At 51.4% G+C, this 24,673-nt stretch overlaps 1 protein-coding gene across 1 annotated transcript; it reads right to left on the bottom strand.

Moving 5' to 3' along the window:
* Nucleotides 1–8,141: 8,141 nt before the first annotated feature.
* On the bottom strand, nucleotides 8,142–17,916 carry LOC135575865 (ankyrin repeat and MYND domain-containing protein 1-like). Its single transcript, XM_065036250.1, has 6 exons — nucleotides 16,689–17,916; nucleotides 15,761–15,874; nucleotides 14,072–14,237; nucleotides 13,197–13,263; nucleotides 11,679–11,833; nucleotides 8,142–10,022 (listed from the first exon to the last, which is right to left on the bottom strand). Exons 1-6 carry the CDS (start codon nucleotides 16,848–16,850, stop codon nucleotides 9,856–9,858), a joined length of 831 nt encoding a protein of 276 aa, XP_064892322.1. The 5' UTR covers nucleotides 16,851–17,916; the 3' UTR covers nucleotides 8,142–9,855.
* Between the last annotated feature and the right edge of the window lie 6,757 nt (nucleotides 17,917–24,673).

The raw sequence follows: 24,673 nt of genomic DNA, 5'->3' as shown, positions 1-24,673 counted from the left end.
GCTGTGTCCTCTGAGTGTCCTCTCCCAGCACTTTCCAGCTCAGCCCAGCCCCTGCCCAGCTCTCCCACAGCCCCGGCTTTCTCTCCAGCCCAGCCCAGCAGAGCAGCCCAGGCTGGGCTGGGCCCACGGCTGTGCCCAGCGCAGGGGCTGCAGAGCTCTGGGCACTCAGCCCACAGCCCCAGCCCCTCTGAAGGGCACAGCAGCTGCTGGAGGCACAGACGGGTCTCAGCCTCCCCCACAGCACCAGGGCTGGAGCTGGACATGGCACAAGGACATGGAGACCACTGGAAATCCAGGACTGCTGGTGTCAGCTCCAGGAGATGCCCAGCACAGACGGCCTGTGCCCCTCAGTGCCAGCCCCTCTCCCCAGGCCAGAACGAGAGTGCTGGTCCAGCAGCAGAGCAGTCAGCCCCAAATGAGCGTCTGCGGAAACAGGTTTCTCTTTCTCCGGCATTCCAGCCTTCAGACACAGAAACGCTCCCTTGCTCTTCTCCAGGGACATCCCTTTCCCCAGGTGAGGGTGTCCAGGCTGCTCTGGCTGGTCCTGGTTCCCTCCCCGTGCTCCCCGCAGGGCCCTGATCTGGCGATGCTGCTCTGCAGAGCGAGGGGCTGTGGTGCCCTGGGGTCGTGGGGTGACTCTGCACTGGCCACGCTGGTTGGGGTGGGAAGCAGACCCAGCTGGATGAGCATCACCGCTGCTGAGCCCTTTGCGTCTTCCCAGCTGGCTCAGTAGCCAAGGACAGGACCGTGGGGCGTCTCTAATGGCACAAAGGGCAGGACAGGGCTGCACTAGATCCAGCCAGGGCCTTTCCCAGAGGGTGTCCTGAAACACTCTCCAGTCTTATGTTCCTTTGCCTGCTGGCTCCTCACAGCCTCTCTTCTCATTAGCCCATGACCTACTGAGGTTCACCTTTTTGTCTGGGAGGCTCCTCTTTGGCTGGCCACTCATTTTATGAGTTGGGACTCATATGCTGTCCCTGGAAATCTCCTTACATAGCATTTGGCATAAGACCCAAGGCAGGTGCTGTCTGCATGGACATGTGTCACCACAAAGAGAAGCATTTTCCCATCCTTTGGTTCCTAACACATCACCCTGGCACTCTGAGCTTGTTGCTGTGACTCCATTAGGCATCCCAAGAGAGCAAAAGTCCCTCTGAGGGAGCAGCTTCTCGGGTGTATTCCTGACACCAGCTTTGGAAGGGTACCCAGCCTTCTGGCCCTGCCCTGAGGAGCCCCTGTGCTCACGCTGGTGCCAGCAGTGAGGCCAGATCTCACACAGTGCTTCCCATGGCCTGCTCCTGTCCACAGCCACAGGGATGCCACTGTAGCGACAACAGGACTGTCACAAGGTACACAAGACCTTAGCCGCAGCACAAATGCAGGAGCACAAGAGGACAGTGGAAGTGAGGAGAGACCAGCACTGAAGAGGCCATGTCCTGCATGTCCGTGGCTCCAGGGAAGCAGCAGCTCTGATGACAATCAGGCGGCAGAGAGGCAGCACCTGCTTGAGTCAGCAGGATGCAGCCTCTGGGTCCCACGGCAGCTCCTCCATGTGGCAGCTGGGATTTTGGCTCCTTAACCCTTTCTTCCTGATGGGGCTGTATCCCCAGCTCCAGAGAAGATTGGAAGAGATGGGAGCTCAGACAAATTATTTAATTCTGGGTTCTTTATTTATGCACGAAGACTGGTTCTGTACGTACGTGTGCCGGTTTCATCTGCGATAGAGTTAAACTTCTTCATGCTTGTATGATGCTACGGATTGCCCTTGGGATGAGAACAGTGTTAGTAACACACGGATGTTTTAGTCACTGTTGAGCAGAGCTTACAGAGCGCCAAGGCCGTTTCTTTTCCCCACACACCACAGCAGCAAGTGTGCGGGCAGCGGCAGAGGCCAGGAGTGACACTGCTCGGCCCGCTCAGGATGGTCCCCGTGGGAGGGGCACCGTGGGACTGGGCTTTGTCTTCCAGCTTTAGTGAAACAAAAGATATTCAACTATGGCCATTTTGGAGAGAGAATTTATTCTCTTCGGCTCCCACAGATCCAGCAGCCCAGCCACCACCTGCTCCGTTCTGGTCTTCGAAACTCTGTTAGCAGGTTGTAGAGCGTCTGAGTTGCCAAGCACTTGACGCAGGGATCAGGGTCTTCTGTCAAGGGCTGGAGGTCTGCAAGAGAGGGACGCAGAGCAGAGATGAACCCCCACTGCCTGCAGAGACCCCCCAGGAGTCCCCTCCAGACTATGCCAGCCCCACGCGTCTCTTCCCCTGGCCAGGAGGAGCAGATGAGACCAACAGACCAGCTGGAAGCTGCTGCTCCGGGACGCGCCAGGTGCCCCTGACATGTCCTCTGCCCCTGAAGCGTTTTCCTGGAGGAGGACCAGGCATGGCAGCGCCCTGCCCAGGCCCTGTCCCCTGCCCACCAGCACAGCATGGCCCCCACTCACATCTCCTGATGTCGTCCAGCTTCCGCTCCCTATAGCTGTTGTTCCTCAGGTACCGTGCGCCAAGCCCTGTGCACAGAGCTCCTGTCAGGCCTCTGCTCCCCAGCACGCTCCCGGCAGCACGGCCCCGGCCCTGCCGGCTCGGCTGCACACCCTGCACCCCTGGGCAGGGCTGGCCCAGGGCAGGACGGGACCCGAGGCCGCTGGGGCTGAGCAAGGCTCCCAGCGAACGAGCCCCCTGCGTGCTGGGCCCTCCTGGAGGCAGCCGGGGCTCTGGCAGCCCCAGGGCCCCGGCCCCTTCTGCCCATGCAGTGGTGGGGACGTGGGCCAGGCTGCCAGCAGAGGGTCCCTGGGGGCTGTGTCTCACCGATGAACCTGACGGCCTCCAGTCGCACGGTGGCCTGAGCGTCCTTCACGTACAGCAGGCTCTGACACAGCTGTAGTTCCGGCCCGTCCCTGTCCTGCTGGAGCTGGCGAGAGCACAAGGGCATGGGTCTGATCCAGACACTGCCCAGCCACCGGGACCAGTCCTTCCTACCAGTGACCTCTTCCCTCCCAGACAGGAGCCCCGTGGGGCTGAGGTTCAGAGAGAGCAGAGGGCACGGGGGGCCTGGCAGTGCTGAGACCCCTCTGTTCCACTGCCAGGGCCAACATGTGCCAGGGTCTTGTTTAGCACCTGGGGGCAGGGAGGGGAGAGGGGCCTGGAGAAGAGCCCTTGGCGGGTCTGTGCTTCAAGGCAGGGAAGGAGGATGTGGCTGCAGGCTGTGGGCTCCGGGCTGGAACAGGGCAGCTGAGGCTCAGCTGCACAGCCCTCCCCACAGGCACCTGGGGCAGCCCTCGTCCAGCCCGGCGCTGGGGCCGGGGGGGTGTTCTCACCAAACACTCTCCAATGCGATGTGTCTGATGCGTCTGGACCAGGGTGCTGAGCTTCCTCCAGCCCAGGAACTCTGCACAGGCCAGCAGGGTGTCCCTAGAGGCCTGCAGAGAAGCAGAGGCTGGGAGATGGCACCACAGCCCAGGGGAGGACACCTGGCACCCTCCCTCCTCTTGACCCTTCCCAACAACTCTGGTCACTGCACCTTGGCCACGCTCTTGCTCTGGTCCTGCATACGGAGGAACAGCGGGAGCAGGACCAGCTTCACTGTCCTCCTCATCATCTTCTTGTTTCTCCCCACCACAGTCTCCAGCACATCTCTGAAGAGGCTGATGGAGAGCTCCCGCACCAGGCTGGACTCCTGGTAGGGAGGAGGATGGGGAACTTCAGCAACAGCCACTCCCAGCCCACGGTGAGCAAGGGCGTCAGCGTGGCTGATGTGAGGGGTCGGATCCCCACCACAGGAGCCGTGGGCCAGAGCCGCAGCTGAGGCTGAATGGCCCCAGAGCCCTGAAAGGCCACGCAAGAGGAGCACGAGGGGAGCCCTGCCCGAGGGCTGCCCACAGGGCTGGGCTGAGGGGCAGCTGTCTTTGCCGAGCGCCCATCTATAGGGCTGGGGCAGGGGCTCCCACGGCAGCCTTACATCATCAAAGAGGCGCAGGAGGCTCTCCGCCAGCTGCAGAGTGATGGGGCTCGCCTCCTCCCTGCCCAGGTGACCCGTCATGTTCCTGCAGACTACCAGGGCCTTCCTCTTGACATCACTGCTGGCATACTGCACGGCGTCCATGATGTCTGGCAGCAGGACCAGTATTTTCCTGGCCTGTAAGAAACACACTTTCCTCATTGTGAAGCGCTGAAAGACCACCCTGCAAAAAAGGCTCTGGCCACTGAGGCCCAGCCTCCCGTCCGGCTTCCCAGCCGCTGGCACAGGAGTCGCTGCAGCAGCCTCCTGACAGGCAGCGGCCACTGATGGGGATGTGGGGAGAGCATGGAGCAGGGAAGGGGGTGCAGGAGAGCAGTGTCCCCTGCTCAGCCCCGCCCTTGCCTGACAAGCCTGAAGGGGCAGAGGGATGGGAAACCCTCGGTGCCTGGAGGGCTCCCCAGGCACCCACCAGCCACCTCCATAGCAGGGAGGGGGACTGGAGCCATTACTCCACATGGGGACTCCCACCAAGGCCAAGCCAACGCATTGCCCGCTGCTCCAGCCCCCAGTTGACAACGTGGGTCCAGCTGATTGTGCCTCACTCACCATCCCAGGTGCCTCTGAAAGCGTGATGAGGCTCTCGAGCACCAGCGAGAGCATCGCCCGCATCGGATGGCTCAGGACACTCTGGCCTTTGTACAGGGCAGCAAACTTCTCTCTTGCAAAGTCCGTGCGCAGCAGCAGCTAAAGTGAAGGCAGCAGTGAGAGACCAGCAGAGCCGGCGGGGCTCCCTCCACTGCGTTGGCACGAAGGAGGCACGACACGGGCAGTGGCAAGTGTCTCCTCTCCCCAGAGCTGAAGGCCCTCAGCCCGTGCAGAGACCATTCCTCTGCCCCAGGCCCAGCAACCGGCCTGTCTCTGGCTTCTGCTCCTTTCTCTGCCCCTGGCCCAGGTTTCCAGGGGGCACAGCCGGGCAGGGCAATGCAGGCGGGGGTGAGCACAGCGCTGCCTGGACAGGGGCAGACTTGCTGTGTTTTCACCAGGGCTGAAACCACACGGGGCAGACCCAAGCGTCTGGCACAGGGTCTGGTGGTGCTGGGCAGGACCCTGCTGACCCTGAGAGGCCGTGTCCATATGGCCTGGGGGAGCTGGCCACTCGGAGGCCCACAGACGGGGAGGGGGCTGTGCCTGGTTCCCGGCGGAGGCAGGCACAGCCCTGAAGATGAGCTGGACACTCACAGCCAAGAGACAGATGCAGGCGTCCTCCGTGGCACAGCTGAACACCTTGCTCAGACGCAGGTCCTGGAGCACGCTGTGCAGCTCCGTCAAGACGCTCCACAAAGTCCCAGGCATGGAGATCATCACCTCCCACATGGCCAGGGCAGCGCTGCAGACCCAGAGCGCCCGTCAGCAGGGCTGCCTCGGCCACGGCAGCATGTCCAAGCCAGGTCCTCCAGAGCCAGGCGGTGCTGCAGCCCTGGCCCTGCACACCATTTTTGCTCGGTGTGTCCGGGGGCCCTCCCCGGGCAGGCAGGAGGGAGCCTGAGGTGGTGTTCCCCTTTGGGCAGGGAGGAGCATGGCGGCTTTGGGCTCCAGGTTGGCGGGTTTTGGCTGCTGCGAACCTGGCTGACCCACTGGGGCTGGGACGCGCGGTGGCATGGAGGCCCTGCTCCTCGGGGATGTCCTGCACTTTTCCATGGGTCTGGCAGCCAGAGAATCCCTGTGCCCTCCTCCCCACAGGGAACAAGCCCCCAAGGCTGTCAGGGCCAGTACCTGTCACATGTTGGAGAGATCTCCAACAGGCTCCTCACCACTTCCCTGGGGCACCGCTCGGTCAGCAGGAGGAGGAGTGAGGCCAGGCTGTGCCGGGCTGGCTCCGTGGACACGCACTCCATGTTTTTGTGGATGTACCTCATGAGCTTTGGCACCTGGATGTGACACGGGTGAGGATGCTGCAGCCCCTGGTGCTGCTGCAGCCATTCCCCAAGCTGCCACTGAAACTGCTGCCCTCCCCATCCTTCTCCGCTGCCTTGAAATGGCTTCAGGTGCCCGAGAGAGCTGCTTTAGGGAAGGAGGGAAGGACAAGGCCTGACAGGGCTCACGGGCAGGACAATCCAGCCACCGGGCACTTACATCCGTCAGCCAGGAGGCCGGGTCTCCCATGGCCCTGTCCAGGACCCTGCTGCCCATCTGCCTGTCACAGATGTCCTGTGCTGTCAAGGCCTCAATGGCCACCATGAGGATGTCTGTCATCTGAGCAGGCTGGTGGTTTTCTGCAAACACCTACAGGAGGAAGCAAGGGAGGGAAGACACGTCGTGCTGGTGCTGCTTGGCTGAGCAGCACGAGCAGCTCTGGCCAGAGATGCCCGGCAGTGCTGTCAGCAGTGCCTGCAGGGAAGCTGGAAACGGGGTGTGCCGTCACTGCAGGGGGCAGGACTAGAGCAGAGGCTCCCCAGGTGGAGGGAGGAGGCTTGGGAGCAGGGGCATCATGTGTTTGCCCTGCAGGGAACCAGGGCTCCCTGGTGTCCAGGACGGCTGGAGCGGCTGCTGGGACACTGCAGTGCCACCCTCGCGCACTCCCTACTTGGGGAGAGCAGGAACCCCCTCACCAGGGACGGTGAGGCCACGCCAGCCACACTGATTCTGGGTCCCTTTGCTCGCACACGTCTCCTGACCATGACAGACAAGAGTCCCTAAAGGGCGGGAGCTCGTTACCCTGGCCATGTTGCTGCTGTCCAGTGAAGAAATCGACCAGGTGCTGGCAGCGTCCCATTCGGGTTGGAGCTCTGGTTTCTCCTCTGGCAGTGTCTCATCTACACAGAGGGGAAACACAGAAGAGTCAGTCGGACACGGCACCTTTGCCAACAAGCTTCCCCAAGCATGAAAAGAGCTTGAAGCTCAGCACGGCTGAGGAGGGCGGCGGTGCTGGGGCCGGCTCCCAGCTGCTCTGGGCAGCCCTGGTGTTCAAGCAGCGCCGTGTCCCCCACCTGCAGGGCTGCGCTGTGCCAAGGAAACGTGATCCCGGCATCGAGCTGGTCGCGCTCACTGGCCCGGACCCTTGCCCAGCCCCGAGGCGGCCCCGCACTCACCGGTCTGCATCGGCTGGACCATGGTGGCCTCGCAGGGATCCAGCAGAGAGCTGCTCTCCTGGGAAGCCTCCACCTCTTCCCAGGCCACCCTGGGGGTGTTGGGGGGGGTCCTCTCTGCCATTGTGTGAAACTGGAAATGGAGGGAAGTGGGGGGGAAGGACGGGAACTCAAGGGAAAGGCCTCTGTGCTGTGGGGCAAGGGGGAACTTCAGGGAAAGGCCTCTGTGCTTTGAAGTGCCGGGGCTGGCAGCGAAAGTCGTGGGCTGTGCTCGGGGTCTCCTCGCCAGCTCCGCGCTCCTGTCCTGTCCCGTCGCTGTCTTGTCAGACAGTGCAGGGCCGCGGCCACGCCGGCTGTATATGGCACCGTGTGGTGTCACAGAGCGGGTCACAAAGGGCCTCCTGTGACCCACCACCCAGGCTGGGAGGGGCAGGGCGTCCACTTGCCTCTTTTATGTGGTATTTAAAATGTCAGCCCTCGGCCATCTAAGTGTCAATTAAAAATTGGACTCTGAAAGTGAGTATTTAGGCTCAAAACTGAGGCTCTGGGACCCTTAAATAGGGTTTTGTGCCTTTAAGAATATACAGGTAAAATACGCTAGCTGCACCACAAAAAATCTGTTGACTACAGAAGTAAAATACGGTAAATGCACTGCTAAAAATGTGGTGAATATACAGGTAAAATATGGGACGTGCACCACTAAAAATGTGGTGAATATACAGGTAAAATACGGTACATGCACTGCTAAAAATGTGGTGAATATACAGGTGAAAATGGGACGTGCACTCTAAAAATGTGCCGAACATACAGGTAAAATACGGTACGTGCAATGCAAAAATTTAGAGGACAATAAAAATTGAGTAGCGTTGTGCCCTAAACATGACGGTTGTGACTCAAAAACGAGGATCTGGCTGTTCAGAATTCTGCTGGGTCACCCGAGAGGGTTCATTTCCACAAGCACCTTGGGGTGACGCAGCCGCAACAGCAGCCCCAGAACTAGCCGAGGGCCGTTCGGTACCTGAGTGGGTCGTGGGTCGTGCCGGTGCTGGGGCTGCCCGGGGGGGCTCTCTCGGAGCAGGGGAGTCCGGACGCTCTCGCTTCTCTCTGGCCCGTGTGGTTTGGTGCTGGTTCCAGCACAGGCCGCAGGCAGGAATCCACCTGCAGCTCTGGAGGAGGCAGCGGCAGGATCGCCACGTGGGGAGAGCAAAACGAAGAAATAGACTGAACAGCAGAGTCAGTTACACTGTGAAGCAGCGTTCTTTATTTTGTCAGCGCTGGGGATCATCCTCCATCAGTGCTCCAGCGACTGGATGCTCTTGTATTGCTTATATTCACATAATTATTACATATGCATTACAATTTTTGAAAAATTTGACATACGTCTATACTAAGAAATAATTGATGATGTTAGTTATAGTTGTTTTTTCTTAAAATACGTCCATTAATTATTAGTTAAATACAAACTAAGCACTCTGCTTCTAAACAATGTGTCACTTAATCTTCTGTCTCCCTCTTGTCTTGCAGAAGGATCTAAAACTTGAAAAATATCCCCTCGTTTTGCAGGTGGTCAGAAAGCATTGATCTCGTATCAATTGGTTAATGATGGGTACGTTTTTTAATCATAGTATACATGAATTTGGCAGCTTCTCTTCAAGAGGTTGTGCTGTATATCCATTGCTTTGTCTATTCTTTCATCATTGTTGTTACTGTGGTGGGGTTTTTTGTTTGGTGGGTTTGGTTTGGTTTGCTTTGTTTCTTTTTCCGCTGTTCCATTGAACTGTTCTTACCTCAGCCCAGGTTGCCTTTAGTTTCCCGATCCTGCCCCGTCCCGCTGGGGGAGCGTGTGGCTTTTGCTGTGGGCGGGGGTTCCACGGGGTGTAACAGTCGCGCTGGTTTCTCAAGACGAGCTACCCCCGGTGTCCTCTCAGCACGTCGCTGACAGGTGGGCCCCATTCCGCTCGCTCTCTTCACCTGGAGGACTCTCAACCGCATCAATCTACACCTTTGCTTACCAGGCCAGTCCACCACTTTCTCACGTGAATGTGGGCCATCATTTCCCTCCTATTATTCTTAGTCTCCTCAAGCTGGCCAGCTGGTGACTTTGTCAGATGGATTCCACCCCTCCCCACCGGTCCTTGACCCCCTGTGTGGTCCTGCGGTTTTAAAGTCAAACCATGGTCAGTGACACAGCTGCACAACAAGGTGCTGAACTTCAAGACCCAGCCACTCCTCCTTAAGCCTTTCCACTTGGATCAAGGAGAAAACCATCTGGGCCCCCTTGACCTTGACTCTCACCCCCAGAGCCACATGGTCACATTTTATATGCTCGGAGACTTTCCTGGCAGGATTGTCAGTGCCCATGTGGGCTAAATCAAGGGGTAACAGTCTAAGGGTTGAACAGTCCTCAGCAAACTCTCCCCAGGATCCCAGATCTGAGCCCCCCATGAAGCAAAATAACTCCCTAGAGAGCAAGTCCAGTTGCCAAACAGGCCCTGTGTTTCCCACAGGAGGGAATAGTCGTAATGAAGTTTAATAATGGGCAATATTGCTTTTTAAAACATATATGTAGCATTATACAATTAAAATCAATCTGAGGTTCACTGTACTTCTAATTGAAGACATTTACTTAAATACGTAACACACACTGCTTTTTGATGGCATTATCATCCTCGAGCCACATGGTATCTTAGGGAGATGCTTTGGGTTTAGTTTCTCAAAACACATCAGATCACTTCAGCAGAAGTGGAGTACAACACACAAAGTGCAGCGGTATTAACACCTGTCCTCACAACAGCAGGTGCAACATGAAACAAGTCAGTTGTTCTTCCTGTGCCGCTCTCTTCCTCCAGTCCCAGCTTTACTCTTTGTTCCACCTCTTCTGTCCTCTTTTCCTTCTCTTCCCTTTTCCCCCTTTTTGCCAGTGACATTCTTTTTCAATCCTGCCCTGCTCGCGTCCGGAGCTGCTTGACTTGTACGCTTCTCTGGAAAACAAAATAAAATAAAAGGAACAACAAACCTGCCCATATTTCTGTGGGTGACCTTTGGTTTCTCTGGAATAATGAACTGGAAGCCGGTACAAGACCTGAGAAAGTTCCCATTTTGGCACAGTTTATCAAATACAACCTCACCAGACACGACTCTCAGGTAGTTATGGCTCAACTATGAACCTCCTAACGAACAATGACCACACACGGGAGTGCAAATGACACTTGTTTCTTCTAGTGAACATGTCTGAGAATTTATTAATCCCACCAGGGCTCAAACATGGAGAGTTTTGCTCATAAGCTATGAAATAAATGTTAATTGCATTTCCATAGAGTGAAAAGCACAGGAATGAGGAAACAGGGCAGAGGGCACCAGAGGCTCCCAGAGCAACAGACCGAGTTGCTCCAGCTGGTCTGAGTCAGGGGTTTTCGGGTCCTTTTAAATTAACAATAAACATGGCAGAGAAAAGACAAAACGAACCAACCAAGCTACAACAAAAACCACCAAAGCACCTTTCTACCTCAAAATTAACTGGAAAAGAAGACACTACTTAAAAAGAAATGTCTTCATTGCTGAGAAAAAATGTGTCTACAGAAAGACATTCACACTTGTTCTGAATTTAATTCACTGAATCTGAATTGAATGAAATTTGGCGTTTGCCATACAGGAAAGGAATTGCTACCAAAATAAGCAGTGACTTAAGTAATTACTAATTAGCATCCTAGTATAACCCACCTGCATCCCTACCCTGTCTTTTTAAAGACAAGATAGTAAAATGCTGCATTCTGAATGAATGTAATTTTTGCATGTTTAAGTCTTCCAGTGTACAGCTGCCATATTACCAACCATTTGTCCTTGTAGTTTTATTTCTAGTCCTATTCTATTCTATTCTATTCTATTCTATTCTATTCTATTCTAAGTAGCGTGATTCTATTCAGAGCCCCTACCGGTCAGCACGTATGCTTGATATAACTTGTCTCCAGTGGGAGAGACCTCACTGTCCCCAACACACAAGGTTTTACATGTATTCCAATTTAAAAGCTCCAGGCAGCCTGTGCTTTTCAGCAGTTCTGCACCCCTCTCCACATGGGACAGATTTCTCATTCAATCTGTTATAGAATTAAAACTGTATAATTTCTACCACACTAGTCTTCTGCTATGTAGTGTGTTGTGTGTGTAATGTGGCTTCATTTTTAGCAGCACAAGTGTGGTTTCCAAGAATCACAGTAGTGTGTTATCAACAATTTAATGCATAAAAGTCAGAAATCTCATTGATTTATCTTCTAATATACACACAGAGATGATTAAGGAGTTTGTACAGAAAACTCCACTCTGCCTAGCTTCTGCGATCTCTTGTGATCCTTCGCCCTGCAGTGTCATCTATTGATGTCGATGGTAACTAGGCGTGTTTCCTTTGACCTGTATTCACCCCAGAGATTCTTCTCTCTTGAAACTGAGAGTAACGACACAGTAGCATCTCTCCTAAAGCTGGTGGGTTTACAAAAAACACAGCTATTCGAGTGAATGAACTCAACTTTTTCATTTATATTCCTCCATAAAACACCTTTTACTGGTCTGTTACACGGAAGACACATCAGGTCAGTGCACACACACGGACCACTGCACCCACACAGGAACCACACGGGACTTACCCAGCGACCCCGAGCACTCCTGCCTGTGCTGCTGGCTCCAGGCGTTCCTTCTGCAGGTCTCACTGCAGGTGAAGACTTCGTGACAACGCGTGCACGGCAACAGCTGAACACCGACCGAGCGGCCACACTGGTAGCAGTACTTGAAGAATGGTAGTCTAGAGCAAAGGTGGTTGTAAAATGAAAGCACATTACTGTTTGTTTAGGGTTTTCCTCAAGCATGTTTGCAGATCACAGTAAAACTAAATCAAAATGGTTACAATATCTAAATAATATTCAACAATAAAGAAACAGGATGCTGTAGTTTAGCACAGGAGTCCGTGAGGAACGGGCTGCACACCCGCTGCTAAACCAGCCCCAGAAACAGCCCCGGAAAAGCCAAGTGTCCTAGTGAGGAACACAGCCAAACCAACAGCCCCGCGCTGACACCGAGCAGCGACGCTCGCCGTGCTTCAGTGCGCTCCTGACGCTGGGTCTGGACGTGGCCCTTTCAAACTGAGAGGCAGACCAGACTACATACGGCCAGAGACAACAAAGCCATGCTGGTGAACCTAAAAAAGCCCTCACAGAACCCCCTGGAATCCTGCAGAGACAAACAGGGACACCCACAGACCACTGCACTGCAACAGTTATTCCAAAGCTGGAACGTCAAACCCAGTGCTTGGGCTGACGTGTCCAGCAGGTCTGGGAAACTCAATGTCAGAGTGAAGTGCAAGCTGGGCTGTGCATTTACAGCCTTTTAAAAAGCATTTACAAATCCTTTCCCAATAGCTGGCAAGTTTCAACAAGGTTTCATCAGTCTCTGTGCGTCATCCCTGAGATCTATTTGTAAAATCTTTGTGCGTGACTTTAACCTTCCAGGTTTTATTTTAGTTCACTTTCTGTTCTTCTGGCTATTTCTGCATCTTATGCTATTATTGATCCATCTCAATTCAGCAAAAATGCTACCTCAAACGTGCCCCAGTTCCCGACACCTGTGTTAGTTCCTCTGCAGTCGAACACTGAGATCAAGTTCAGAAGCCTGTGAGCATCCCGCAGGACGAGAAACTGATACAGAGCTCAGTATCCTTGAGACAAGTATTCCGTTATTATTGGAACTTTTGTTAATACACAGTTCCAAGAATAACACCCAAATTGTACAAGTTGTTCCTGCAGTTTCTGGAGAATTGTAAGCCACAAAATTTGTGTGGGTCTATTTCTCATCATTTGCACGCTACTCAAAGCTACTGATGTCATTAATTGGCTTAAAGCACAAGGACACACTGCGTCCCACAGGAAGACTGAATATTGTGCAGGCTCTCACGGCAAAGTGCGGAGCTGGAAAGGAGCGATGAGATCAGAGCAGAGAAAGAAGCAAACTGCAGCTGGTGAGTCTGCATAGATGAGAGGGGAAAATGAGAAAGGAGACAAAGGCACAGTGACAATAGTTACAATGAGGAAAAAGAAAAAAACAAAAAAACAACAGGGCATAGTATTTTTGACTAAGAACAGACAATGCATGGTGCAGTATCTTTGCCCTACCTCACTTCTTCCACACAAAGGCTGCCTCCTTTCTTCTTTGAAACACGTGTGTGAACAGCTGAATCCACTACACCAGCATGAGAGGGCAGAGGGAAAACAAAAATCAGTATTCTCCTCCTTCATTAAAAGTCTGCTTGGCTCTGTCCACCGTGTAACATTTGAATCTACAGAATAAAATGCGTCTTCCACCAACAAGCTTCAGAAGCCAAGGAAAAAGGAGACAAGTTGCTACATCACAGCCAAGAGAAAGGAATTATACAGACAATTTACTTCCTGCTCCTGCCAAGCCGCAGAGTCACTGGTGATGTCGAACTGCAAGGGTAACGATTCAGGGTTCACTTCCCAAGTGAAACACCTTCTGCCCCAAAGTCTGGTATTCGGGCGCTTGGACGCTGAGCCTGATTCCATCACAGGTTTGAACGCCACTGAGAATGTAACTCAAATCATCTTAATTTGTGTATTCATTGTTGCTACTCTAATAGCAGAAGAGCATTGATATTATACAATGGGAGTAAGTTGCCATAAGGAATTAAAATACACTAGATGGCCACAGTCCTGATAGATGTCCTGCTACCCACACCCAACACAAAGATGTAAAGAAAGAGGAGCGAGCTCCTCAATCGCTGTTTAACACATGGTAATGGATCTTGCGCAAGGATTTACCAGGAAGCAGCTGACAGGCACTGATCTCAGATTTTCTTCACAATGTCTTGTTAATGTCTGCAGAACCTCTGCATCCCCTACCACATATGTAGGAGCCGATTTTATCAGGAGTAACCTTTTCAGACAGTAACACTGGAATGACAACAATAAATGCCCCTTCACAGCAGGTGATGGTACACTTAATCTCGAGCTATTCTGAAACTTGAACTCACATTTCTTGGATCTTCTCAACTTTTCTTGATCCCACTCTTTCTCTTTCAGGATGACACACTCACGGAGCTTCACTGTAATGTGTTCCAGCAGCGATCGGCGTGTTTGAAGAACCTCCTGCTCAGATGCTGACAGTACGTGGTACGGTGTGTGAGCAATTCTCGTATCCTGCAACATGCCAGGAGTTAATCCCCCGGTGCATGGGGGCACTAACACACAAGTACTTCCGAGTTAAAGCCAAGCTGTTCTAAAAGCACAGCATCATCCCTGCTGGGTCGTGGCGTGGAGCTCAGTCAGTGACACTGGGCACAGGACGTGTCCACGTCCGACATTCAAGTTGTTCCATTTATCAGTTTGTTGAGTGGTCAACAACTAAACAATTTTCAAGTGTTTGTTCAAGGGGGAACTATAGAACATTTTGGGTTGGAAGAGACCTTTAAAGGTCATCTAGTCCAACCCCTGCAATGGGCAGGGACATCTCAACTAGATCGGGTTGCTCAGAGCCCCGCCCAGCCTGGCCTTGAAAGTCTCCTGGGGATGCTGCCCTCGTTGTGCAGAGCTCCTCCCCAGCACCTCAGGAAGCACCACAGAATTTATTGGAATGAGCAGCCAGAGGGCATGGATTGTGCAGGCTCTGGCCCTCAATGCCCAAACCACTACCCTGTAGCAAGTGCCAGGAAGGAGAGCACAAGCAAGAGTCCGGAGCAAGGCAGGAAGGTAAGTATGGTGGTCAAGTCTGAGCTGTGATTACAGCTATAAATAGCTTAATTTAATTCTTTTCCTGTTTGACGATCAGCTGTGGTTGCAAGCAAAGAAATTGCAATTTAATGTCTACGCAGAAGATCGGTGTGAGATGCAAACCCCCCTCAGCTCTCGCCAGGCCGCTCCATGAACAGGGTGCACCGCTACTTTTGTCCTTTTCAGAACAACTGTTCGTACTCCAGAGGTAAGCGATCTGCTTACCATGTAAGCCTTCTTGTTAATAAGCCAGCTATTAAAAACGACCTTATGTTAGTTCTGATTAGAAGTGTCACACAATCCCAGGCCTTTAAAACGTTTTTTAAACTAACATATCCAGAAAAAAAAATAGAAATTTATTAGTTATACTTCATAGTAAGATTCTTTTTCTAAGGCATTAACAAGTGATTAAGGACGACTTTAGTAAGTCCATTTATTTATTTAGTAAATATATATATATTAGTTATTTTATGTACAATGTATAGCATATATTATATAATTAATATTTTTATACATGTTTACTTAAATATATATTTTATTTAGAAAATCCATTATTTTCAAGTTTGATCAATAATGTCCTGTCATCGCTTACAACATACCACACAAGCCATAATAACTTCACCTGATTTGATTACAGCCTCACAGAAACACACGTGACTTTTGGTTTTAATGCCTGGGTTTGAGATTACGGTTAACTCTTTCCAATCCAATCATGGATGGAATCTTTCTATAATGTGTGACAGGAAGGATTGTCTTCACAGGCAAAACTGCTAGAGGTGTTCAGACTTAAGTGATTAACGCTGCTCCTGGTGCTGAACCAAGTCTCACAACAAATGAAGGGAAAAAGCAAATTTCCATGAAAGCCTCTGCAGAAGGCTTTAGACAATTAATCAGGACACAACAGGCCATGTATTTGAATGGATGCGAATGCACAGTACTTGCTGAAGTCATACCTGATAATATTTAAAATAGGCATAGTCAACAGCTGTTCCCACAGCTTTGGTCTGTCCTTCCCGAAGAGGAACCGGTGCAAGGATATTGGCGCCAGCTTCAAGCAGTTTATCAACCTGCAGAAAGCAAATCATTGTACATCCAAGTAAAAAGAAAACCTTCCCAAAAAAACTGTGATCACACCAGAGCTAAAGAGACAGGACCGGGCATCAGAGCCTCATCTCTATTTGTGAGACTGTTCTGCGCACTGAACCACACGTTTCTTTGTCCCTTTACGGCTGTTGACAAATTGTCATATCTCTTTTTTAGGTAAAACCTTCTTGCAGGCAGTTGCTTTTTGTTTCGAGATATCTCCCAATCCTGCAGTGACAAATGAAGCCGCGACAACTAGTGAGGAAGGGGGAGAACAGAACCCAGCGGGGGAACCGGCTCCACGCCAGAGCCTCAGCTGCAGCGTCCTGACCCCCGAGATCAGCCCGGGCTGAGGACAGAAACCGGATTGCACGGGCCAAACACGGCCACTGGCCTCACCAGAGAGGAGAAAGTGCATTGTCATCGACCACTCCACAGCAACAACCAAACACAGAGTGTTTCTCTTCACGTGGATGCTGATTGAGTTTTTAAACAAAGCGACAGTCAGATTTGACGGGGTTGTGGGCACTACAAACATTCCGTCTGACTTTAATGTAGTTTTTCTTCTTCTAGACACGGAGGTTATCATCCTCTTTACTCAAACATTAAAATGAATTTCCATACAAAACCTCTGCTCCTCAGGACAGAAACAAACAGCATTAGGAACAAACACAAATTCATTGTTCTAGGAAAAAAACCGGCTTACTCATTAAAGAGAACTGGGATTCAGTGCACTGACAAAAATCACTGTTTTCCTGAAGCTTAAAAAACCCCATCAAGCCCCAGAAGTAGTCTCACCAAGGCGATCCTCTGCGCTGCTGTTCTCTGCTGTTCGTACGCTGTGCTCACGGCCGCACACAGGGCACTTCCCACCGCTCTGCTCAACGGCAGGTTGGGGTCAGCCCCGTGTTCGAGGAGCTCGACCACCGCCTGCAAATGTGCACACGCAATGTGACTCATTTCTGACTGGAGAAGCCGCTATTGACAGTTCTACAGCGTGAAAGTGAGATCCTGTTCCAGATCAGCCAAGAACCAAAAGCTTCACGGTTTTCGCACAGCACACATGGGGTATCTGCTGGTGTTTGTCATCATTCAGCAGCACACAAAAGCTTAAACCACCAGACAGCAGCTTTCACTTCGTTTGGTGTGAGCAGCATCAAAGACGTGAGAGAGAAGTATGAAAATCACCTCCTCTGGTTCATAAAGTGTATTTTAAAAATTGCTCTTGCATAAAGATAATTATTAGATAGGTTGATCACTTAGAGCTTATTAGATCATTACTTCATCAGACATGAGCCTCTGAGAAAGTGGGAGAAGCAGGAGAAGTTGTTGGATGTGGGACTTTTGATTTCATTCAAAAACATGACATTGAAACCCTTTGCCCGGAAAAATACCAAAACTGTCTTAAAAATTATGAAGAGAGTGTAAGGAAAAAGGTTCGGGTTCAAACACTTGATACAGAATCTATTTTATGTTGTATACAGCTGTAGCCATCTCTACCCTTTTTCCATGAAAATGAGACCTACACCGAAAAGAAGCCCTGGTCTGATTTTTTGAGATTGTTGAGGATGTTCAAAACACAAGCCCTACTCAAAAAATAAGCCCTGGTTACATTTCATAAAAAAAGTCAATTTAAATAGTGTCCAGGTAGCTACACATGTAAAAAAGTAAAATTAATTGGCAATAGAATGCAGCAGGACAGACAGACCTTCACCAAGAAAAACAGACACCCCCAAAAGAATCGCACTCGGAAGATGCCACAAGAACCAAAACAATACAGGCTGGCGAGCGCCAACACACCCAGATTGGCAAAGGCTTTGGCTGTGTGCAGGGCTGACGCGCAAGAATTTGTCTTTGCAATGGCGCCACAGTTAGAAATATCCCCAGAAGAACTCAAAGCATCGCAGCACTGGCCGGATGGTCCCTCCAGCAATGGGAACTGTCTCTAAGCCGATCAGCAACACTGTCTAAGCTGGAAGATGCTGAAGTTACTAAACGTGCACTTGCATTCAAGTTCGTTGTTGATGGCATCGGCTTTTCTAAATACCAACCTTCCACCAGGATTGCTGGGGATGCAGCTGCAGAGTTTATGGGCCAAGGATCTCGCACAACAGCCGGCCAGCCGGGTGCCTCCTCAGTCTACATTCCCTCCCCTGGTTATGAAAGTGCACGTGTTACTTGTATTTTGGCAATTCATCTGGATGGAAATAAAGCCCCACCTCTCATCATTACTGAGAGCAAGAAGGACAAGATTGAAAGTGTTTCAGGCATTTATATTCTTGAAACTGAAAAAGGTGCACACAAGCAGTTATAAGGAACCGGGTTGATTTAATGCTGCTGCTTGTTTTGCAAGGTGGCCGAAGAGCTCTGCTAGTCTGGAATCCAGCCAGCACGGACAGCTGAGGACACAAAGAACTTCTTCAAAAGAGAAAAACAGCCAAATAAAGGTTCCCGCGGGAATGACTGCCCATCTTCAGTCTCCTGATATTGCAATAAACAAGCTCTTCAAGGACCAATTGCACATGGAAATTATTGACTACATTGAAAATAGAATGGAGGGAAATCAGCGTGGAAACTCTGTGAAGCCGGACTGCGAGAGGTGGTGACCAGGGTGAAGCTCATGGGATAAAATCACGACAGTTGCGCTGTCAATGCGCTATGAGCAGGGTGTTTAGGGAAACCACTATTGATAGACGTGAGAGATTTGGGCCAATGGTTCTAAACGAAACAGAGTCACAAGAAATTCATTATGGAATTCAGGGTTTGGAGAGTTCCAGAATGTGATGATATGACTATATTTGAATAAATGTTGATTATTTGTTCAAGAATAAATGTAGATTGTTGTTCATGGAAAAGAAGACATCCCCTGAAAATAAGCCCTAATGCATCTCTTGGAGCAAAAATCAATACAAGACCCTGTCTTATTTTTTGACAAATAGGGGTATTATAACCCCTTCCATAGTCCCCACTCTAGCTTCATATTATATTGCATCCAGTTTTATTTTTATCGGTATTTCATACCCTTCCAGTGAAAGGAATATAATTAAAAGCATCACAACCACATCATATATACTTTCTGTTATGTTCTTCCACTTATCCTATGCAAAGTATAAATTTTGTAGTGGTAGATCAAAAGGTAGAATGTTGATTTCATCAAAAATACTGAAAAAGGTTTCACCCTAGCCTTGCTCATGGCTGTGTTTCCAGCAGAATGCTTCTCTGGATTATTTGTGTGCTTTTGTGCCAGAGAAAAGTCAACAGGGAAGCAGAAATCACACCCTACCCTGACCCTTTCAGCTGAACTACAGCCGGTCCCGCTTGCCCCCTTACAGGTGTTTTTGCCGTGGCCCTGAGCGCTGGCTGCACAAGAGCTGAGCCCCGCGGGAGCCAGGGGCCACTCCCAACATCATTCTGTTGCTTTGCTCTCCACAAAGAAGGTGAGAGGAGCCGGGACACACGGAGCTCTGTGCAGAGCACACGTGTGCCTCAGCACCCGCTTTGGCTGCGTACTTGCTCCTGCCCCACGCTGGCTGCTGTGGACCTGCCCGTATGGGCCCAGTGTGGGCAGGAGGGCGTCCTGTCCTTTCCCTGCTCGGGGAGACAGACGCCAGCTAAACCCACCGAATTCTACTGCGTTAACTGCATCTGTGGAGGGCTGAACCTCATTACAGCCAAATGCTTCCTAAGACTGGTCATTAAGCTTTTCATAGAGCAACATACTTACCATCAATGGCTACACTTTTGTCTGATGCCCAGAAGCAAGTGTTCTAGTGCGCATTATTTGCCTCAGTTCCTGTGCTAGCTGGGATGGATGAGGAGCTAAATAAAGAGAGGAGCAGAAAAGCCCATCTCATCAACAGGTGGCTTAAGGATTGGTGTCACCATCAAAATTTTGGGTTTTTTCACCACGGGGCAAGCTCCGTGGTACCTAGTCTCCTCAAATCAGATGGGCTTCATCCTTCTAGGGAGAGCAAGAGGACTATAGCCCATAAGCTGGCAGGGCTGATCAGGAGGGCTTTAAACTAGGTTTGAAGGGGGAAGGGATTGAAACCGGGCTATCCAAAGATCCGCCTAAGGATGGAAAGCCCGAATAAGAGGGAAATCAGCAGCCCAATTGAAGTGCGTGTACACTAATGCACGCAGTATGGGCAACAAACAAGAGGAGCTGGAAGCCATCGTGCAGCAGGAAAGCTATGACATAGTTGCCATCACAGAAACATGGTGGGATGACTCATATGACTGCAGTGCTGCTATGTGTGGCTACAAGCTCTTCAGAAAAGACAGGCAGGGTAGGAGAGGTGGAGGGGTGGCTTTATATGTTAGAGAGTCACTCGACTCTGGTAAACTTGAGGTCAGCAGTGACAAGGTTGAGTGCCTGTGGACCAGAATCAGGGGGAAGTCCAACAAGGCTGACATCCTCGTGGGTGACTGCCCAACCAGGACGATGAAGGAGATGAATTATTCTACAAGCAGCTGGCAGATGTCTCAAAATCAACGGCCCTTGTTCTTGTGGGTGACTTTAACCTGCCGGATATCTGCTGGGAGCTCAGTACTGCACAGAAGAGGCAGTCTAGGAAGTTCCTAGAGTGTATAGAGGACAATTTCCTTCATCAGGTGGTAAATGAGCCCATCAGGGGCAAGACCCCGCTAGACCTACTGTTTACAAATAGAGAAGGGCTGGTGGAAGATGTAGTGGTTGGAGGCCGCCTGGGGCATAGCGACCATGAAATAATAGACTTTTCAATACTCAGAGATGCAGGGAGAACCATTAACAAAACCTCTACGCTGGACTTCCGGAGGGCAGATTTTTGCCTATTCAGAAGTCTAGTTCAGAGCATACCCTGGGAAACAATGCTTGAAAACAAGGGGGCCCAGGAGGGTTGGACATGATTCAAGCAGGTGGTTTTGAGTGCACAGGAACAGGCTATACCAGTGTGCCAAAAGGCTAGCCAGCGGGGGAGACAACCGGCGTGGCTAAACAGGGAGATTCTGAATGAAATCAGGAATAAAAAGAGACTTTACTGACTGTGGAGAAAAGGGCTGGTTACTTATGAAGAATTTATGGAAATAGCTAGATCATGCAGAAAAAAAATCAGGGAAACAAAACTGCAATTTGAAGTTAACTTGGCCAATTCTGTCAGGGATAATAAAAAGTCCTTCTTCAAATATGTTAATAACAAAAGGAGGGGCAAGGAAAACCTCCATTCTCTGTTGGACTCTGAAGGAAATATAGTTAACAAAGATGAGGAGAAAGCTGAGGTACTTAACACCTACTTTGCCTCAGTTTTTACCAGTAATACAGGTGGCCCTCAGGACAACTCATCTCTGGAGGTGGTTGACAGAGATAGGAAGCCAAATAGGCCCCTTGTATTCCAGGAGGAAATAGTTGGTGATTTACTGAGCCATCTGGATCCTCACAAGTCTATGGGACCAGATGAGATCCATCCTAGGGTGATGAGGGAGCTAGCAGAAGAACTTGCCAAGCCGCTCTCCATCATCTTCCAACAGTCCTGGCTCACTGGGGAGGTCCCATATGATTGGAAATTGGCCAATGTTACCCCAGTCCACAAAAAGGGCTGCAGAGCTGACCCTGGCAACTCCAGGCCTGTCAGCCTGACCTCGGTGCCTGGCAGGGTTATGGAGCAGATCATCCTGAATGGAATCACACAGCACCTTCAGGATGGACAAGGGATCAGACCCAGCCAGCATGGGTTTAGGAGGGGCAGGTCCTGTCTGACCAACCTGATCTCCTTTTATGATCAGGTGACTCACCTGGTGGATGAGGGGAAAGCTGTGGATGTGGTCTATCTGGACTTCAGCAAGGCCTTTGACACTGTCTCCCATAATATACTCTTGCAAAAGCTGGTAGCCCGTGGCTTGGACAAGTGTACTCTACGCTGGGTTAAGAACTGGCTGGAGGGCCGGGCCCAGAGAGTGCTGGTGAATGGGGCTGCATCCAGCTGGCGGCCAGTCACTAGTGGTGTCCCCAGGGGTCAGTGTTGGGTCCAGTCCTGTTTAACATCTTTATTGACGATTTAGATGAGGGGATTGAGACCATCATCAGCAAATTTGCTGATGACACCAAGCTGGGAGGGAGTGTGGACCTGCTGGAAGGCAGGAGGGCTCTGCAGAGGGATCTGGATAGACTGGAAAAATGGGCTGATTCCAATGGGATGAAGTTCAATAAGGCCAAGTGCCGGGTGCTCCACTTTGGTCACAACAACCCCCTGCAGCGCTCCAGGCTGGGCAGAGAGTGGCTGCAGAGCAGTCAGACAGAAAGGGACCTGGGGGTACTAATTGACAGGAAGCTCAACATGAGCCAACAGTGTGCCCAGGTGGCCAAGAAGGCCAACGGTATCCTGTCCTGCATCAAAAATAGCGTGGTCAGCAGGACAAGGGCAGTGATCCTTCCCCTGTACTCTGCATTGGTGAGGCCACACCTGGAGTATTGTGTTCAGTTCTGGGCCCCTCAGTTCAGGAAAGACATTGAAGTGCTAGAGCGGGTCCAGAGAAGAGCAGCACGACTAGTGAAGGGACTTGAACATAAGACCTATGGGGAGAGGCTGAGGGAGCTGGGGTTGTTTAGTCTAGAGAAGAGGAGGCTTAGAGGTGACCTCATCACTCTCTATAACTACCTGAAGGGAAGTTATAGCCAGGTGGGGATTGGTCTCTTCTCCCAGGCAGTCAGCTATAGGACAAGGGGGCATGGGCTTAAACTCTACCAGGGGAAATTTAGTCTGGATATTAGAAAGAAATTCTTTACAGAGAGAGTGGTCAGGCATTGGAATGGCTGCCCAGGGAGGTAGTGGACTCGCCGTCCCTGGAGGTTTTTAAACTGAGATTGGACATGGCACTTAGTGCCGTGATCTAGTAAACGGACTAGAGCTGGACCAAGGGTTGGACTCGATGATCTCTGAGGTCTTTTCCAACCCAGTTGATTCTGTGATTCTGTGATTCTGTGATATTCTACCTCTCAGCCTCTTACCAAAACCAGGGAGAAAATATATTGATCAGGCATCATAAAAAGGCAATTCTGTCTAAGAGGTGTAACCTTTAAATACACCTGAAATATCATTAAAACAAAGGGATAGCCCTGAGAGCAAAACCGCTGCTCAAAGAACTTCATGCCAGAGGCAAATTACTGAAAAATTACACCTGCTTTGACAAGTGAAAAGAACTGCTGGGAAGGATGTGAAAAGCTTTGGTTTTTCTCCTGAAGAACAGGGAGTTCCCTTACAGCACGGTCCTCTTTCTCCTGTTAGTGACAGTGGCGCTAACTCCAAAACACGCTTGAGAGCTGCTTTATTTTCCCTTCTGTCCAAAGCTCATCCCGCTCAGCCCTGGGAAGGACTCCTGCCAGTCTCTGCAAACCCCATCTCTCCCACCTTCTGTCATCCACAGGTTTCTGTTCGCCCCAGGACACTTCTCCCCGTCCCTTCAGCACACTGACAGCTCTCTGCTTTTCAGCTGCATGAAGTCAGGCTGCTCCCTTCAAAGTCTTCCCTACAAAAGTCTTCTCTCCGTGCTGATTTCAGCTATATGGCCTCATATTATGTGCGGCTCCATGTGGAAACTGATGACTGGATGTTGTTCTGAAGCAATAAACTGCCCCTTATCTGCTGCATAGCAGTCTTAATGTAACTCACTGCAGGCTCGACCTGTCTTCTTTATCTGTTGTGATAATGCGATTTAAAAATTGTGTTCATGTTTTCATCCTTTACTGATTCACTGTCTGCTTTTGTTTTCGTACCTAATGGCTGGGCAAATGAGCCCTGCTCTCTGGGTCTTTAAATGAAATAAAGGACTTTCCAAGACAATTTTTTTCCCTGAGATCCTTTCTCAAAGGCCTTTGTGGAGCTGCAGGGACAGTTCGTGTGCGGGGGTAGAGGGGAACACAGTCCCGGAACGGCAGCAGTGCCAGGGAGCACCAGCGCTTGCTCTTCCAGAGCTGTTCTCGTTCCACTGCCGCACTCTCCTTCTGATCCCTTGTGTTGGTGCCAGGCCTGAGTTGCTCTGGCAGGGCTGGCTGTTCCCTGACACAGGCACCGAGTCCCGCGGGAGGAGGGAGATGGACAGAGAGCAAACCTGACCCAGCACCTGGCGTGCAGTGCCGGAAATGGCGACGGGAGAGACAAATGTCCTGGGCACCTTCCCAGTCTGCCCGTGCTCCAAGGGCACAGAGCGGCCTCCTCCCTCCTGCCTTTGCCTGTCCTGGCTCTGCAGTTCACCCCGCTGGAGCGCGTCCTCCCCCTGTATGGTCACGCAGCTCAGCCAGCTGTGTCCTCTGAGTGTCCTCTCCCAGCACTTTCCAGCTCAGCCCAGCCCCTGCCCAGCTCTCCCCACAGCCCCGGCTTTCTCTCCAGCCCAGCCCAGCAGAGCAGCCCAGGCTGGGCTGGCCCCACGGCTGTGCCCAGCGCAGGGGCTGCAGAGCTCTGGGCACTCAGCCCACAGCCCCAGCCCCTCTGAAGGGCACAGCAGCTGCTGGAGGCACAGACGGGTCTCAGCCTCCCCCACAGCACCAGGGCTGGACCTGGACATGGCACAAGGACATGGAGACCACTGGAAATCCAGGACTGCTGGTGTCAGCTCCAGGAGATGCCCAGCACAGACGGCCTGTGCCCCTCAGTGCCAGCCCCTCTCCCCAGGCCAGAACGAGAGTGCTGGTCCAGCAGCAGAGCAGCCAGCCCCAAATGAGCGTCTGCGGAAACAGGTTTCTCTTTCTCCGGCATTCCAGCCTTCAGACACAGAAACGCTCCCTTGCTCTTCTCCAGGGACATCCCTTT

Source organism: Columba livia, chromosome 19 (assembly GCF_036013475.1).
Source record: "Columba livia isolate bColLiv1 breed racing homer chromosome 19, bColLiv1.pat.W.v2, whole genome shotgun sequence".
Classification (NCBI taxonomy): domain Eukaryota; kingdom Metazoa; phylum Chordata; class Aves; order Columbiformes; family Columbidae; genus Columba; species Columba livia.
This window is presented reverse-complemented; position numbering and strand designations above follow the sequence as displayed.

Excerpts from the sequence above, each read along its gene's own strand:
- LOC135575865 (XM_065036250.1), bottom strand. The coding sequence starts at position 16,850 with ATGAGTCACATTGCGTGTGCACATTTGCAGGCGGTGGTCGAGCTCCTC. Across the intron at positions 11,834-13,196 it reads CTTTGTGTGGAAGAAGTGAG|ACTACCATTCTTCAAGTACT; the intron begins GTAGGGCAAAGA and ends CCTTTGCTCTAG. Across the intron at positions 10,023-11,678 it reads GGAGTGCTCGGGGTCGCTGG|AGAAGCGTACAAGTCAAGCA; the intron begins GTAAGTCCCGTG and ends TTTGTTTTCCAG.